Consider the following 12,097-nt stretch of genomic DNA (forward strand, 5'->3'; position numbering starts at 1 on the left):
CTCGCTTGCGCAGACCATCCACTGGGATCCAAGTAGATCGGAAGGTGCTTACGTCGCTGGACAGTGCACGCACGCAGCTCATCGCGAGGCTGACAAAGGCCAGTGGCAGAAGCAAGCAAACGAACCCATGAAAAACCCAGCTTTTGTTTTTGTTTTCGCTTTCAGCAATCTCTCGCTCTCTCTCGCAATCGCAACCACCCTCGTCGTCCCTCCCGCACAAGCTCACTTCGATCTCTCATTCTCTGTCTGTCTGTGTATGTGTATGTGTGTGTGTGGCTCTCTCGCTCTCGCTCTTGTCCCAATTCAGATCCAAAAAGCACAATCCTCAGTCCTTGTTTTCACCCACAGTTCGACCCAAATTTTCACACAAATGTCCACCGACAGCGAGCCCAAGGTGCGTTGTTTCCCACCCAACCTCCAACCACCACCACTCGTCTGATCCCCTGCTGTCTCTCTTTCTCTCTCTCCCTTTGCTTGCCTTCCTTGGCTTCTCCCATCGACCCCAGTGGAAGCAAAGATTGCCAAACGAAAAATTCTGCTGCTTCTTTTTTTTTTTTTTTTTTTCTCTCTTTTTTTCTCTTCTTTCTTCCTTCTCGCTTCCGCGTCTGATTCCGCTGCCAGTTCGCAGTGGCATGCAGCGTGTGGTGATCTTGCATTCATGAAGTGGTCCGTCAGCTGTGCTGCCACTCACCAGCTGCACGCAATCACACAACAAACAAACACAATCCATTTTTTTATTGTTTTTTTTTTTAAAAAAAAATCAATCCTCTTCAGTTCGTGCTGCTCGGAAGCAGGGGGTGGGGAGAGAGAAGCCGAAAGCGACCTCCAGCTGCACGCATCGATCGTTTGGCTTTTGATTCGCTGGGATCTTCTTCAGCGACATGCGCTGCCAACAAACCGAACAAAAAGCACCAACATTGAAAACACAAACCAGACAGACTCTGAATCAAACATGACCTTTTTTTTCTTTTTTCTTTTTTTTCTTGTTTGTTTGTGGTTTTTTTGGGCAATTCAAACGTTCGAACATTGGCCGCGCTTCTTTTGCTGTGTCTGCTCTGATCCGTGTTGTGTGCATTGCTTTTTTGCAATGGGACGCTTGAACATAAGCAGCAAATCACACTTTTCAATGCGATCACACACACACAAAAAAAACCCAAAACAACAAAAAAAAAAAATACAACAAAAAAATCGAAAAAAAAAAAAAGTTTGCCTTCTTTTTATAATCGTTTGTTGATTTTCAACTTTTTTTTTTATTTTTTTTAAATCATTCGAACTTTTTTTTTATTGTTTTTTTTTTTTTTTTTTTTTGAAAAACAAAAACCTCGAAAACTTTAAAAACTCAGACAAACAAAACAAAAAAACACTATCAAACTTCAACAACTCAAACTTCCTCACCTTTTTGTTTGTTTGCTGCTTTGTTCCCAATTTAACAGAAGATTGGCGGCTTCAAGCCCCAGCCCCGCGTTGCCTGCGAGATTTGCGACAAGACCGTCTACCCCATGGAGCAGATCTCTGCTGACGGCCACATTTACCACAAGACGTGCTTCCGATGCCAGGAGTGCAAGAAGATTTTGTCGCTCGGCGCCTACTCTGCCGTCGCCGGCCAGGTCTTCTGCAAGCCCCACTTTACCCAAATATTCAAGACCAAGGGCAACTACGACACTGCCTTCGGCAAGGAGTCCCTGAAGGCCAAGTGGGCCCCTGCCCCTGCTGCCGAGCCCGTCCGCTCGTCGCGCTACTCTGAGCCCAAGGAGGAGCCCCGCCGCCAGGCCCCCGCCTCCGCTGCCGCCGCCGAAGAGGACGAGCCCCAGCAGCAAGAGGAGGAGGAAGAAGCTCCCCGCCACCGCCACCGCGATGAGGAGGAGGAAGAGGAGGACAACTAGAGCATTTTTTCCCCATTTGTTGTTTTCGAGACGATTTGGTTCCAAAGGTCAACTGCTCATGTTGTTGGGCTTCTCCCCTCGCGTTCGAAATCATTCGCAGTCGTGTCCAATAGGCACTGGTGCCGCATGACTGTTTTGTGATTGTTCTGGACCGCCCCAACTTTGACTTTTTGTTTTCATTTCGTTTGCTCGGCTTCTTTTTGGTTTGTTTGTTTAGTCCGCCCTGCTTCTTGTTGTTCTCTTGGATTCTTTGTATTCACGTGTTCGCTTGTTCCGACTCTTGCTCCGTGCGCTCTGCGGGAGGTGATGCCGTGTGCGTGTGTACTCTTTGTGCATAAACAGTTAAAACTTTTCAGTAATGTTTCGATTGGTGCATGCTGCAATCTCAACCTCTCAGAATTGAATAGAGCAATTGACATTCTTACTATGTTGCGCGATCCGGCGAGGCCTCAGTCTGTTCTTTGTCAGAATGAAGGACGAGGACGATGAGCTTGGTCTGCAGCCAGAGCATCATTCAAGTCTGGTGCTGTCCAGCTCACGTCGCCGGCCAGACGCCTTCGATCACGACAATGATGATGGTGACGGTGATGTTAACGACAATGATAATGATGACTACCGTGACGAAGGCGCTGACGGCGAGGCTGGAGACGATGACGATCTCGCTCTGCGCAGCATGGCGGGAAACGGATGGCGGGAAACGACGGCGATGGGTGCTGCTGCTGCTGCTGCTGATGTGGGACAGCTCGTGACCAAGAGCAGCCATCATGAGCAAGCTGCCGATAGCGCGGAAGAGTCGCCTGACGACAATCCCGACGACGACGACGACGGCGACGATGAAACTGAGACGATGCATCAGAATGGCGCCTCTCGCAATGGTCCAAGCACAAGTAACACCAATACTCATACGAGTAGTAGTGCGACTTTACTGACGATTGAAACCAAGTCGAGTCCATCATCCGCAGAGCGAAACCGAAACCGCGTCGTGCCAAGTCTTGACAAGGCGGTGTTGCACGGCGTGCACAGCAGCAAAGCGGAGGCTAAACCGTGGCTGGGCGACCTTCGCTCGTTCGTCAGGAAGCGCATCGACTCGCTCAAACAGCGCTCATCGTCGTCCTCGACGAGCGATGCAGTGTTTACGAGCTGGTTTCGGCACATTAAGAATTTGGCATCGCAGCATTCCGTGGCAAACAACTCGTCTGTCAAACGCCTCGATGCTGTGATTGCGGCGCTGGCCACCGAGCAGCCCACTCTGCACTGCAGTCCGGATGTGCTTGCTGCAGATGAGAACGACTTGAGCTTGCTGGATCTGTCCCAGCTTCTGCCCACCGATGCCCCGGACTTGTACAAGGAAACCCTTGACATTCTGGTGCGCGCATTTCCATTGCTACATCCGCGCGATCTTGCTCCGTGTCTTAACAGCTGCTTTGGCAAAGAGCCCTTTGCCCAGCGCATCAAGTACGACCCCTGGGTTGGAGGCGCTCCAATGTACATTCCGCTTGGGAAAGTCGGCGAAGGTACGGTGGCCGTCCTTATGCTCGTCATGTTCTTGTGTGGCAGCTTTGAAACTCTGGCCTTTTTACTCAAGGCATAATGCACGGTCTGGTGTGCTCAAACAGGATCGTACGGCACAGTGTACAAGGTTGTTGCTTGCCAGTACGTTTGTCTTTGTCTTTGTTGTTTTGGTGTTTTGCATGTTCGATGTCGTCGGCCGGGGGTGTATGCTTGACTGTTGCTTGGCACTTCCGAACTGACCTTTTGTGGGTTTGATCATCACAGTGGCTTCCCAACGTTTCACGAAAAGTTCTACGCGCTCAAAAAGATCAAGTCCCGGACACAGTCCAACGGCATGCCTCGGGCTGTGATTCGAGAAGTGTCTGTGAGTGTCAGCATCAGCCATGTGATACTGAAGTTTGACAGACACCAACCTTGGAATGCTTTCCATAGATCCTTCGCGAGCTGTCGCATGACAATATTATATCCCTAGTTGATGTTATTTACTTTCCGCATCAGTACGAAATTGGACTGGTCTTTCCTTTCATGGAATACGATTTGCATGTGAGTACTACATGTATTTGCTTTTGTTTGACATGTCCCTTTGATATAGTTCAGTTGCCGTTGGAAAGCGTGACACTGAAAGCCATCGATTCCTTCAATGGCTCCAGGAAATCATTCGATTTCATCGATACTCGAGCAACTTTGCAGAGCGATTCACCGAGCAGGTTCTTCGACGCGCAAGTGGCTTGCGAGGCTACTCTTCTCAAGGCATCCGCGCGATTGCTGCAAAAGATCGCCTGCACCCCCTGACCATCAAAGCCATCATGTGGCAACTGCTTCAAGGGCTCGACTACCTGCACGATAACTGGATTGTGCACGCCGATTTGAAGCCAAATAACATTCTCATCAGCAGCCAAGGGCAGGTGCGAATCGGTGATTTTGGGCTTTCCAGGCTCTTTCTCGGACCGCGTGAAGCGCAAGAACCGGTGCTCGTGACGATGTGGTACCGGGCTCCGGAGCTTCTGCTTGGCGATTCCAAATGCTCTCGAGCGATAGGTAAGTTCTGCTTTTGCTTTGTTGGTTTTGTTGTTGTTGTTTTTTTTGCTTTTTGCCCTTCTCCTCCTCCTCCTCCTCCTCCTTCCGCTCCGCTGTAGCACTCACAACAATGTTGTTGGTGCATCAGATATGTGGTCGGTGGGCTGCATTTTGGCGGAAATGTTTTTGCTTCAGCCGATCTTTAGGGGCAAGCCATTGCCCGAACCAAAAACTCGCGACCAGTTCGAGCAAGATCAAGCCATGAAGATCTTCCACGCGCTGGGTCTTCCTACTGGTAAAGCTGACGGGATGGAATCACGCATGCATCATCGAAATTCGCATCTAACGGAGGAGTTCTCACTTGTAAAATTTCCTGCTCCAGTTGAGGCTTGGCCGGAAGTGACGACAATGCGATTCTGGCCTTTGATTGAAAAGTGGGAGAGTGTGTAAGTTGAGCCACGGCTGTTGCCATGCAGTAGTTGGTTTTGTGCGCTGTTCTCGTTCGCCTTGCGCTCAAGCAACGATTTGATTCTTTGGTTTGGTCTTTAGCCATCCCAAAGTCTACAAGTTCAGCTTAGACTCCATGCTCAAGCATGTTTTGCCAGACGCGAGCATCGAGTTGCAGCTTCTTCGCGGGCTGTTCACATTCGATCCATCTAAACGGTTACGAACACGGCAGGCTCTAACGCACGCGTATTTCACCTCCTCCCCGCCAGTTTCGTTGCTAAAGTACGTTTGTGCAGGCTCTATCTATTGTTTTTGTTTTGCACCCGGTCTTGCCCTTGCGCTTTGGGGAAAAATTCACCTGCTTTGTACGTCCTCTCGCTTTGCTTGCTTGGAACTAGCGCTTTTGCGCCTCCACCCAACACATCGCAAGTCATTTACCCGCCGCGCATGTACCAATGGATGTACGATCTCCTGAAACCGTCCAGTGTCCACCAACAACAACATGGCCAACCGAAAAAGCAAATCACTGCCGCGCAGAGCGTCTTTCTTCGGCTCTGCCATCACAACGACATGTGCTTTTACCTGCGTCATCTCCAAATCTTCCATGGCCTATCACTTCCTGCTGGAATGGTGTCCTCTGTGGACGACCAGATTCTCATGCAGCTCGTCATTGCTAATGTGGGATGCCGATTTATTGCTCCGCCATTAGCAGAGTGCTTTGACGACCCAGAACACGGTGCCTGGATTTCTGCACCAGCAAGTATCTTGCCATCTGGATATCGGTCCTTGGAGCACGAGCTGTTGCAGGTACTCTGCGACGATCAAGTGCCAGCTGCCGAACTTGGCACCACGTTCAGAAGGTGCTTGTTGCAGCATTCACACGAGGTGCTATCCGTGGTCGATTTGCTTCAGGAGCTTGCCGCTCACGTAAAGGCTTCGTCAGCTGCGATCGATGATGCAAAAGAGCGCCAGCGGAGCTTGGCCACGCGCACGGCAGTGTCGACGGCTACGGTCACGCCAAGTGATGGAGCAGCCCCCCGGTCTTCACGCACCGCGCCAACCAGTAGCTCTCGTCATTGGAGTAGCACGGCTGCTGCTGACGGGACTCCATCCGCTTCTTCTTCGTCTGCGTCTGCTGCTGCCAGCGGCATGCTCGAACACTTGAGCGACCATGTTCGAAAACCCGTTACCCCCTCGTCTGCTGCTGCTGCTGCTGGCCACCGCGACGCTCGGTTGTACGAAGATCTGCTGGTTCGCTTACAACTGGCGGCTACACTGTACATGCGTCATCTCACAACCACCAATCCTCGCTTCTTGTCCGTATTTTGGCTCTTGGAAGTAATCTTGTACTGCGACAACTTGGCCGACACCGCGCTCCATCAGCTGCTGGGAATTCCAACAACCATGTATCGCAAAATGGTCGACAATACCGACCCGGCGTTGCCAGCCGTGAATGCAGCGACGCCGGCAAAGACAGACTCAAAGGCGTCACGAGCCCAAGCGGCTTTGACTCCCGTCACCGCCACCGGTCCGACAGTTGCGCTCGCCTCGGATGGCTTGCTGGATGCCTCGCGACCCGGCAGAGCAAACTTTCCACAAGGCAAAAAGAGTGGTTGTGGCATTACAGCTATGGGCGGCCGGAAGTCGCTGACCAGGACGAACGTGTCAATGAGAAGCACGACCGACCTTCCTCACGAACCAGTGCGACCGGATCCATCTGCTGTTGAGGTCGGCTCCAGAAATCGAGGCGCCAGAATTGTCGTCGCTTCTGTGCCACAAAAGCTGTGACACGCACATACTTGGGCCCCACGACAACGGGTACCGAATGAACAGTACTGCTAATTGCACAAATGTTAAACTAGAATGGCGTATTTGTTAGGAGTGTAACAATGTATAATGCAGTCTACTAGTCAAGCGGGATACTGTATTTGGCTGCACCTCAATTCCAACCAAAGCAAATCAGCCAGATGATGCCGGCTTTTGAGAGAAAAAGTCAAGCAAATCGCCCATCGCGTCGTCCCGAGATTCAGAGGGCTGCTGTTCGTCCTTTCCATCTTCCACGACGGGTGACTGCACCAATCGGAGGGCAGCAGCTTCGGACGCGGCCTGCTTCCGGGCAATCAGCTGTTCTTGTTGCTCCAACCCAGCCTTGCGAGACAGGTGTTCAAATGGCATGAAAGGATCAACCTTCTGGAATGTATTCAACGCCGTCGCCGAGAGCACTGCCTGGGCTATGGATCCCTTCAGCGACTCCAGGTCTTGGAGGGTACATGCCAGAGCAAAGTCGGGCGCACCAGCTGCACCAGGTACGGCTTTGCCAATGCCAAAGTCAAAGGGGTGCTTTTGTGGCGCGAGTGCGAGTCCGTCGAGTTTCAACCTGACGTTCAATACATGTGCCAACGAGGAAAGGTCGGGGCTCGGAGTCCGCTGGGACTTGGGCTGGAGAACTTGAATTTCAAACGCGCCGTTGACGAGCCGCAACTGCAGCGTCAGGTCGCTGACAATGGGAAGCAACCGGGCGTCGAAGCGCACAACGGCTTCTGCCACATTCAACAATTCGCCTGCGCCGCTCACACGAATATACGCAGACGCGTGATTGGGACTCGAAATGGCGTTTTGGTGCCAGGGGAACGAATCCAAGACGGATGGCTTCAACTGCTCGCGCTGAAGGTTGACGTGCTTTACAACGTCCGTGCGGATGTGCTTGCGCATCTGAGACAAGAACCGCGATTGGGCGGCGGTCGTAGTGACGGGCGGAAGGAAGACAAATTCATTTGCTTCCCCTTTTTTCTCTTCCACAGGAAGAGTGTCCAGAACGTCAACCCCTTCCGACGTGAGCGGAACCGGCGCAAACACATTCTTGTTGATGCAGTTCAAAAAGTGCTTCATGGCGTTCGCTCGCCACTGGGCTTCGCCAGCCTCTGGTTCGAGTTCGCGCTCCTCGACTTCAAAATCGTCGATGGCTTGGCGAATGAATGCGGCCTTGTCGATCGATTGAATGGGCTTGATTTCAATCCAGGGAGTCAAAAATAGACCAGCGCGTAGCTTTTCAGCTGGTAGAGCCTGCGACGCTTGCTCAGCGGAGGAAGGGGTCGAACGACGAACGAGCCGCGGGTGGCTCTTCAACAAGGCGTGGATGGCCTGGTGCACGTTCCCCGACAAGGTCGAGTCCGCAGCGATGAGGCGACGCAGCACTTCGTCCGACTGGCGAGGCCCTCCAATAATCAACGCGCGAAGAATGCTCAGATCCAACAAGAGTTCGAACGCGCCACTTGCAAACTTGGTGAAGAGCGGTGCCAGTCCAGGATGGTGCATGTTCGGTCGTCGTCGCAGCCACATTTGAATCAAAAACGGCAAATCGGAACGGTCTAATGTCGGCACAATGGCAGCTTCTGGATCGGCAAAGGACTCGGCGAATTGCTTCAAGGCCACTTCACGAAGTTCGGCTAAATTTGCGCAGACGCGCGCTGTGCGCGATGCAATGTTCAATTCTTGCACAAGCGTAGCCGCTTGCAACTGGGACACGAAGGATCGCGCTGAGACGCGCAAGAAGTGAAGATGCCCAGGCAAATCAATGCGCGGACCTGTCTGCACGTCGCTGGGTGTCCGAGTGGGTGGTGCAAAATCGAGCTGGTGATAGGCGATAAAGCATTGCGCCGCGGAACGCTGAAAGCAAAATTCGGCAACAACAACAACAACAACAACAACAACAACAACAACAACAACAACAACAACAACAACAACAACAACAACAACAACAACAACAACAACAACAACAACAAAATAAAAGTGAGGGTTGTTGATCGAAAGGCAGTCGCAACAAAGGCATGGAACAACAGCATTGTGAACCTACCCCGCAGTTTACAGCCTTTGCGATGGCCTTCCAACTGTCGCCGTGTTGTGCCACAGCACGAGCAAGAGATTCCGATTGTTCTGGAGTCCAAACGTCGCGGTGTTGCGATCCTCCTCTGAAACAAGGAAAGACAGGGGGAAGAAGAAAGGGAAAAGAAAAAACAAAAACAGCAAGGTCCATGCATACACACACACACACACACACAATAGTCAGTGTCACGCGGAGGCAGCACGTATATATAGCTCAGACATCTCAGTCAGTCGGCATACCGCAACCGAGCAAAGCGAGCCTGGCATGCTCTCGATGACATGATTGGTGGAGTAATGTACGCGTCCGTTCGGACCGGAGCATCGATCCGCGAAGCTGGTCGCTGTGCAACCGACTGCGCAAGGAGCGACAGGCCTACCGTTGTGCCGGGATTGAGAAGGGCGGATGCCGTCCGCGCGACGAGTGACCACTTGGTGCCGTGCTCCCGCACCTGCCCCAAGGTCAGAAAAGTGAGTGTTGCTGCATTTGAAATCTCTCTCTCCCCTCTTCAATCTGACTCCTGGTGGGAATAGAGTACTTACCGCTCGAAGGAGAGCCATGTCAGCGTCAAAAGTCCAATGCACACCCGAAAAGGAGTACTCCAACTCGGTCGACGGGTCTGCCGCTGCACGCTCACGCGCCCGAAACTGGGACTGCATGGATGACTTGGCAAATGTGACTGCCTGCAGTGGAGAGACCTCTGGACGACGGTGAACTTGTTGGAGGTCGGGCGCGACAGAGTCATGTCCGAACGAGGCGAGCAATCCGGCCCAAGGGTCAGGACTTGAGCTCGCGACTTGAGTGCGGTCGTTGTTGTTGGTGGTGTTGGAAGGCACATCCAACAGTGTCTGCTGATGGTCTTCTTGGCTTGTGGATGCGAGCACTTGCGGTTTGGCCGCAGCAGGAGCATGCTGCCCACGTCCACCAGAGGAGGCGATGTCCGACATGTCAAACAGCTCTCGAAAGTCTTGCAGGACGGTTGAGTTGACCGCAGCAGCAGCAGCAGCAGCAGGAGCATCAGAAGCAGGAGCATCAGAAGGAGCAGAACCAGGCGTCTTGGCGTTGCTTTCAGCCGGAGCAGCCATCGCAGTGTACAAGCGCGCGGCCTGCGCCCACTGGACCGGCAGCACCGACGGAGCACAGGATGGGCGAGTGCTGCTCATCCGAGCGAATGGAGCAGGCGACGCACTCGAGCGGCTGTGGCTGTGGCTGTGGCTGTGGTACGCGTGGTGCGCCGTGTGGCTCAAACCTCGTGGAGCAGCACTGCTCGCCGTCGTCGAAGCAGCGAGGCGGTGCCATGCGCCATCCAGCCTGGCGATGGGAATGCTGCTGCTCTGGTGGTCGCTCGCACTGTGGGTGGCAGAGCAAGAGCGGCGACGGCTGCTGGTCTGCAGCTGGCGCGCCATCACGGCGGCGGCGGCTGCGACAGTGGAGCGACTTTGACGCTGCATCTGCATGGATCCCGTCGCCGCTGCAAGCATGATGGGATTGGAGATGAAAACAATAAAAAATAAAAATAAAAAAGAGCACTGCAAGTCCAGTTCTGACCGGAGAAGACGAATCAAAGAACAATGGAAAAAAAAAAAAAAAAAAAAGAGTAAAAACGACCAAAATGAAAATACAGGGCTTTGAATAGAATGAAAATGAATTTTGTGTGAAGAGTGAATGGAAAAACAGTCCATCCTTTGACACGCCGCAGCTTGTTTTGCTTGCTTGCCTTTTCCTCGTTGATCTGGATTTTCGGTTTTTGAGTTGAAATCGACGCCTTTGGATCGAATCCGTAAAAGCCCAACTGCGACTTCGGTTAGCTCAGTGGTTAGAGCGTGACACTTGTATGTTCCCCGTTTTTGGGAAACAACGATATGTCAAGGTCGCTGGTTCGATTCCGGTACTTCGCGTATTTCTTTTTTTTTCTCGCTTTTTTTTTTTTTCGTTTGTGTGCTGTTGTTCTCCCTTCTTTTTTGCTCCTTTCACTTTGTCTTTATTTGTTGCAACTACAAACTGCGCACAACGGTCGGACGACCGCGTTATCGCCTCGGTTGCTTTGAGGGGATGAACTGGAACGTGAAAAGCGATCAGCCGTCTCCCTCGTCGTCCCCGCCATGCTCCTTTGCCTGCTATCACCACAAGCAACCTTCCTCTTTCGCAAGCTTGAACAGATCCTCAACAGTAAAAAAGCGTAAACTACCTTGTTTGAACAACCTTAAACAAAAAAACAAAAACCCTCATTGTTTTCAATTCATTTCGACTGCGAAGTGGGTGCTGGAGCGGCAAATCGATTGCGACGCTGCTGTCTTCGTGCATGCTCAGCTGCATCGCTCTCGCTGAGCTGTTGGAGCTGTTGCTGAGGCGATGAAACAGCGGCGACAACGCGTTGAAGCACGGTGGCGTTCTTGGTGTTGGCTGCAGTTGTGGCCGTCGCCTTGGAGATCCGAGCAGGCGATGCTGCGGATGCACTAGTCGCAATAACTTTGACTCGAGCTTGAACTGCAGCGTGCAAGTCAGGCAAAAGAACGAACGGTGAGCGCTTAGCTGCTGAACAACCGCCTCCCCCCCGTTCTTCAAGGAAGCAACCCGCCAAAATCCAAATCTCCGTTGATGGCACAGCATCGATCGTGACGATTTACCAGGTGTCACTGTTGCGCCAGCCTTGGCCTTCTTGCTTGGAGTGAATGCGCCTTCCGCTGCAGCAGTGATGACGGAGGATTCAGACTCGGACGCGTCCGAGGAAACCGACGCAGACGACCGCGACTTTGGGTAGGTGATGACATAGCGGCCTTCGTGTTCCGGCATCACACGCCGCATCGCAGCTGCCGTCGAAGCAGCGGACGAGCCTGGCGATCCTGCCGTTACAGCAGACAGCGAAATCAGTGTGCGCCGCGGCGCAGGCGAGGCGTTGCTGCCATCCTCCGCCTCGTGCTCCTTGGGATGAGCGTGATGAGCATGATGAGCATGATGATGGTGGTGGTGGTGGTGGTGTTGGTGGTGACCTGCTTGGCTTGGGCTTGGAGTGCTCGACTTAGCTGGATTCAGCAGCGAACCCGACGCTTGCTGTGCTGCTGGACCTTTGCCAGACAAGCTGCCCAGTGGCGATGGGGACGACTGTGTGACCTGCTTGAGCGAGATGGTGCCGCCGATGGTGGCGACTGGCGAGCGCGGACTGGACACCCCGGATAGCGACAAGATGCGTGAGCCATTGGCTGAGCCTAAAGTGGTCATTCTCGCTTTTCTCTGAGCAACTGCGGCCCTCTGAACTCAAAGACAAGGACGACTGAAAAAAAGGCAGCAACGAGAGCACCAAAACACGTTCAATATTTTCATCAAGACATGGCAACAAGACAAAAACCAAACAAATAAC

At 52.6% G+C, this 12,097-nt stretch overlaps 4 protein-coding genes and 1 non-coding gene across 5 annotated transcripts; 3 read left to right on the forward strand and 2 right to left on the reverse strand.

Moving 5' to 3' along the window:
- The first annotated feature begins 339 nt into the window (after positions 1–339).
- On the forward strand, positions 340–2,242 carry CAOG_07267 (LIMD2 protein). The gene is made up of 2 exons (XM_004343076.2): positions 340–394; positions 1,434–2,242. The coding sequence occupies exons 1-2, from the start codon at positions 371–373 to the stop codon at positions 1,881–1,883; spliced, it is 474 nt and encodes a 157-aa protein (XP_004343126.1). The 5' UTR covers positions 340–370; the 3' UTR covers positions 1,884–2,242.
- Positions 2,243–2,350: 108 nt separating this feature from the next.
- CAOG_07268 (cyclin-dependent kinase) lies at positions 2,351–6,779 on the forward strand (the record flags this gene model as incomplete). The annotated part of the gene is made up of 9 exons (XM_004343077.2): positions 2,351–3,397; positions 3,500–3,536; positions 3,660–3,759; positions 3,828–3,938; positions 4,046–4,433; positions 4,561–4,707; positions 4,795–4,858; positions 4,962–5,141; positions 5,258–6,779. Coding segments are annotated over 9 exons (3,464 nt in total), but the record flags the coding sequence as incomplete, so codon positions are not given.
- On the reverse strand, positions 6,726–10,306 carry CAOG_07269 (hypothetical protein). The gene is made up of 4 exons (XM_004343078.2): positions 9,282–10,306; positions 8,982–9,190; positions 8,713–8,827; positions 6,726–8,525 (listed from the first exon to the last, which is right to left on the reverse strand). Exons 1-4 carry the CDS (start codon positions 10,218–10,220, stop codon positions 6,819–6,821), a joined length of 2,970 nt encoding a protein of 989 aa, XP_004343128.1. The 5' UTR covers positions 10,221–10,306; the 3' UTR covers positions 6,726–6,818.
- Positions 10,307–10,533: 227 nt separating this feature from the next.
- On the forward strand, positions 10,534–10,637 carry CAOG_09806. The gene has a single exon. It is a non-coding gene; the product is annotated as a tRNA-Thr (tRNA).
- Positions 10,638–10,877: 240 nt separating this feature from the next.
- Positions 10,878–12,003, reverse strand: CAOG_07270 (hypothetical protein). The gene is made up of 2 exons (XM_004343079.2): positions 11,367–12,003; positions 10,878–11,226 (listed from the first exon to the last, which is right to left on the reverse strand). Exons 1-2 carry the CDS (start codon positions 11,956–11,958, stop codon positions 10,979–10,981), a joined length of 840 nt encoding a protein of 279 aa, XP_004343129.1. The 5' UTR covers positions 11,959–12,003; the 3' UTR covers positions 10,878–10,978.
- Between the last annotated feature and the right edge of the window lie 94 nt (positions 12,004–12,097).

The sequence above is a fragment of the Capsaspora owczarzaki genome, assembly GCF_000151315.2.
Source record: "Capsaspora owczarzaki ATCC 30864 unplaced genomic scaffold supercont2.15, whole genome shotgun sequence".
NCBI lineage: Eukaryota > Filasterea > Ministeriida > Capsasporidae > Capsaspora > Capsaspora owczarzaki.

What these genes read in the sequence shown, in the direction of transcription:
- CAOG_07267 (XM_004343076.2), top strand. Translation starts at nt 371, where the DNA reads ATGTCCACCGACAGCGAGCCCAAG. An exon ending in CCACCGACAGCGAGCCCAAG is followed by an intron (nt 395 to 1,433) that starts GTGCGTTGTTTC and finishes CCAATTTAACAG; the next exon opens with AAGATTGGCGGCTTCAAGCC.
- CAOG_07269 (XM_004343078.2), bottom strand. Translation starts at nt 10,220, where the DNA reads ATGCTTGCAGCGGCGACGGGATCCATGCAGATGCAGCGTCAAAGTCGC. An exon ending in GCTCGCTTTGCTCGGTTGCG is followed by an intron (nt 8,828 to 8,981) that starts GTATGCCGACTG and finishes TCCTTGTTTCAG; the next exon opens with AGGAGGATCGCAACACCGCG. An exon ending in CAAAGGCTGTAAACTGCGGG is followed by an intron (nt 8,526 to 8,712) that starts GTAGGTTCACAA and finishes TTTTGCTTTCAG; the next exon opens with CGTTCCGCGGCGCAATGCTT.
- CAOG_07270 (XM_004343079.2), bottom strand. Translation starts at nt 11,958, where the DNA reads ATGACCACTTTAGGCTCAGCCAATGGCTCACGCATCTTGTCGCTATCC. An exon ending in TGGCGCAACAGTGACACCTG is followed by an intron (nt 11,227 to 11,366) that starts GTAAATCGTCAC and finishes TGCACGCTGCAG; the next exon opens with TTCAAGCTCGAGTCAAAGTT.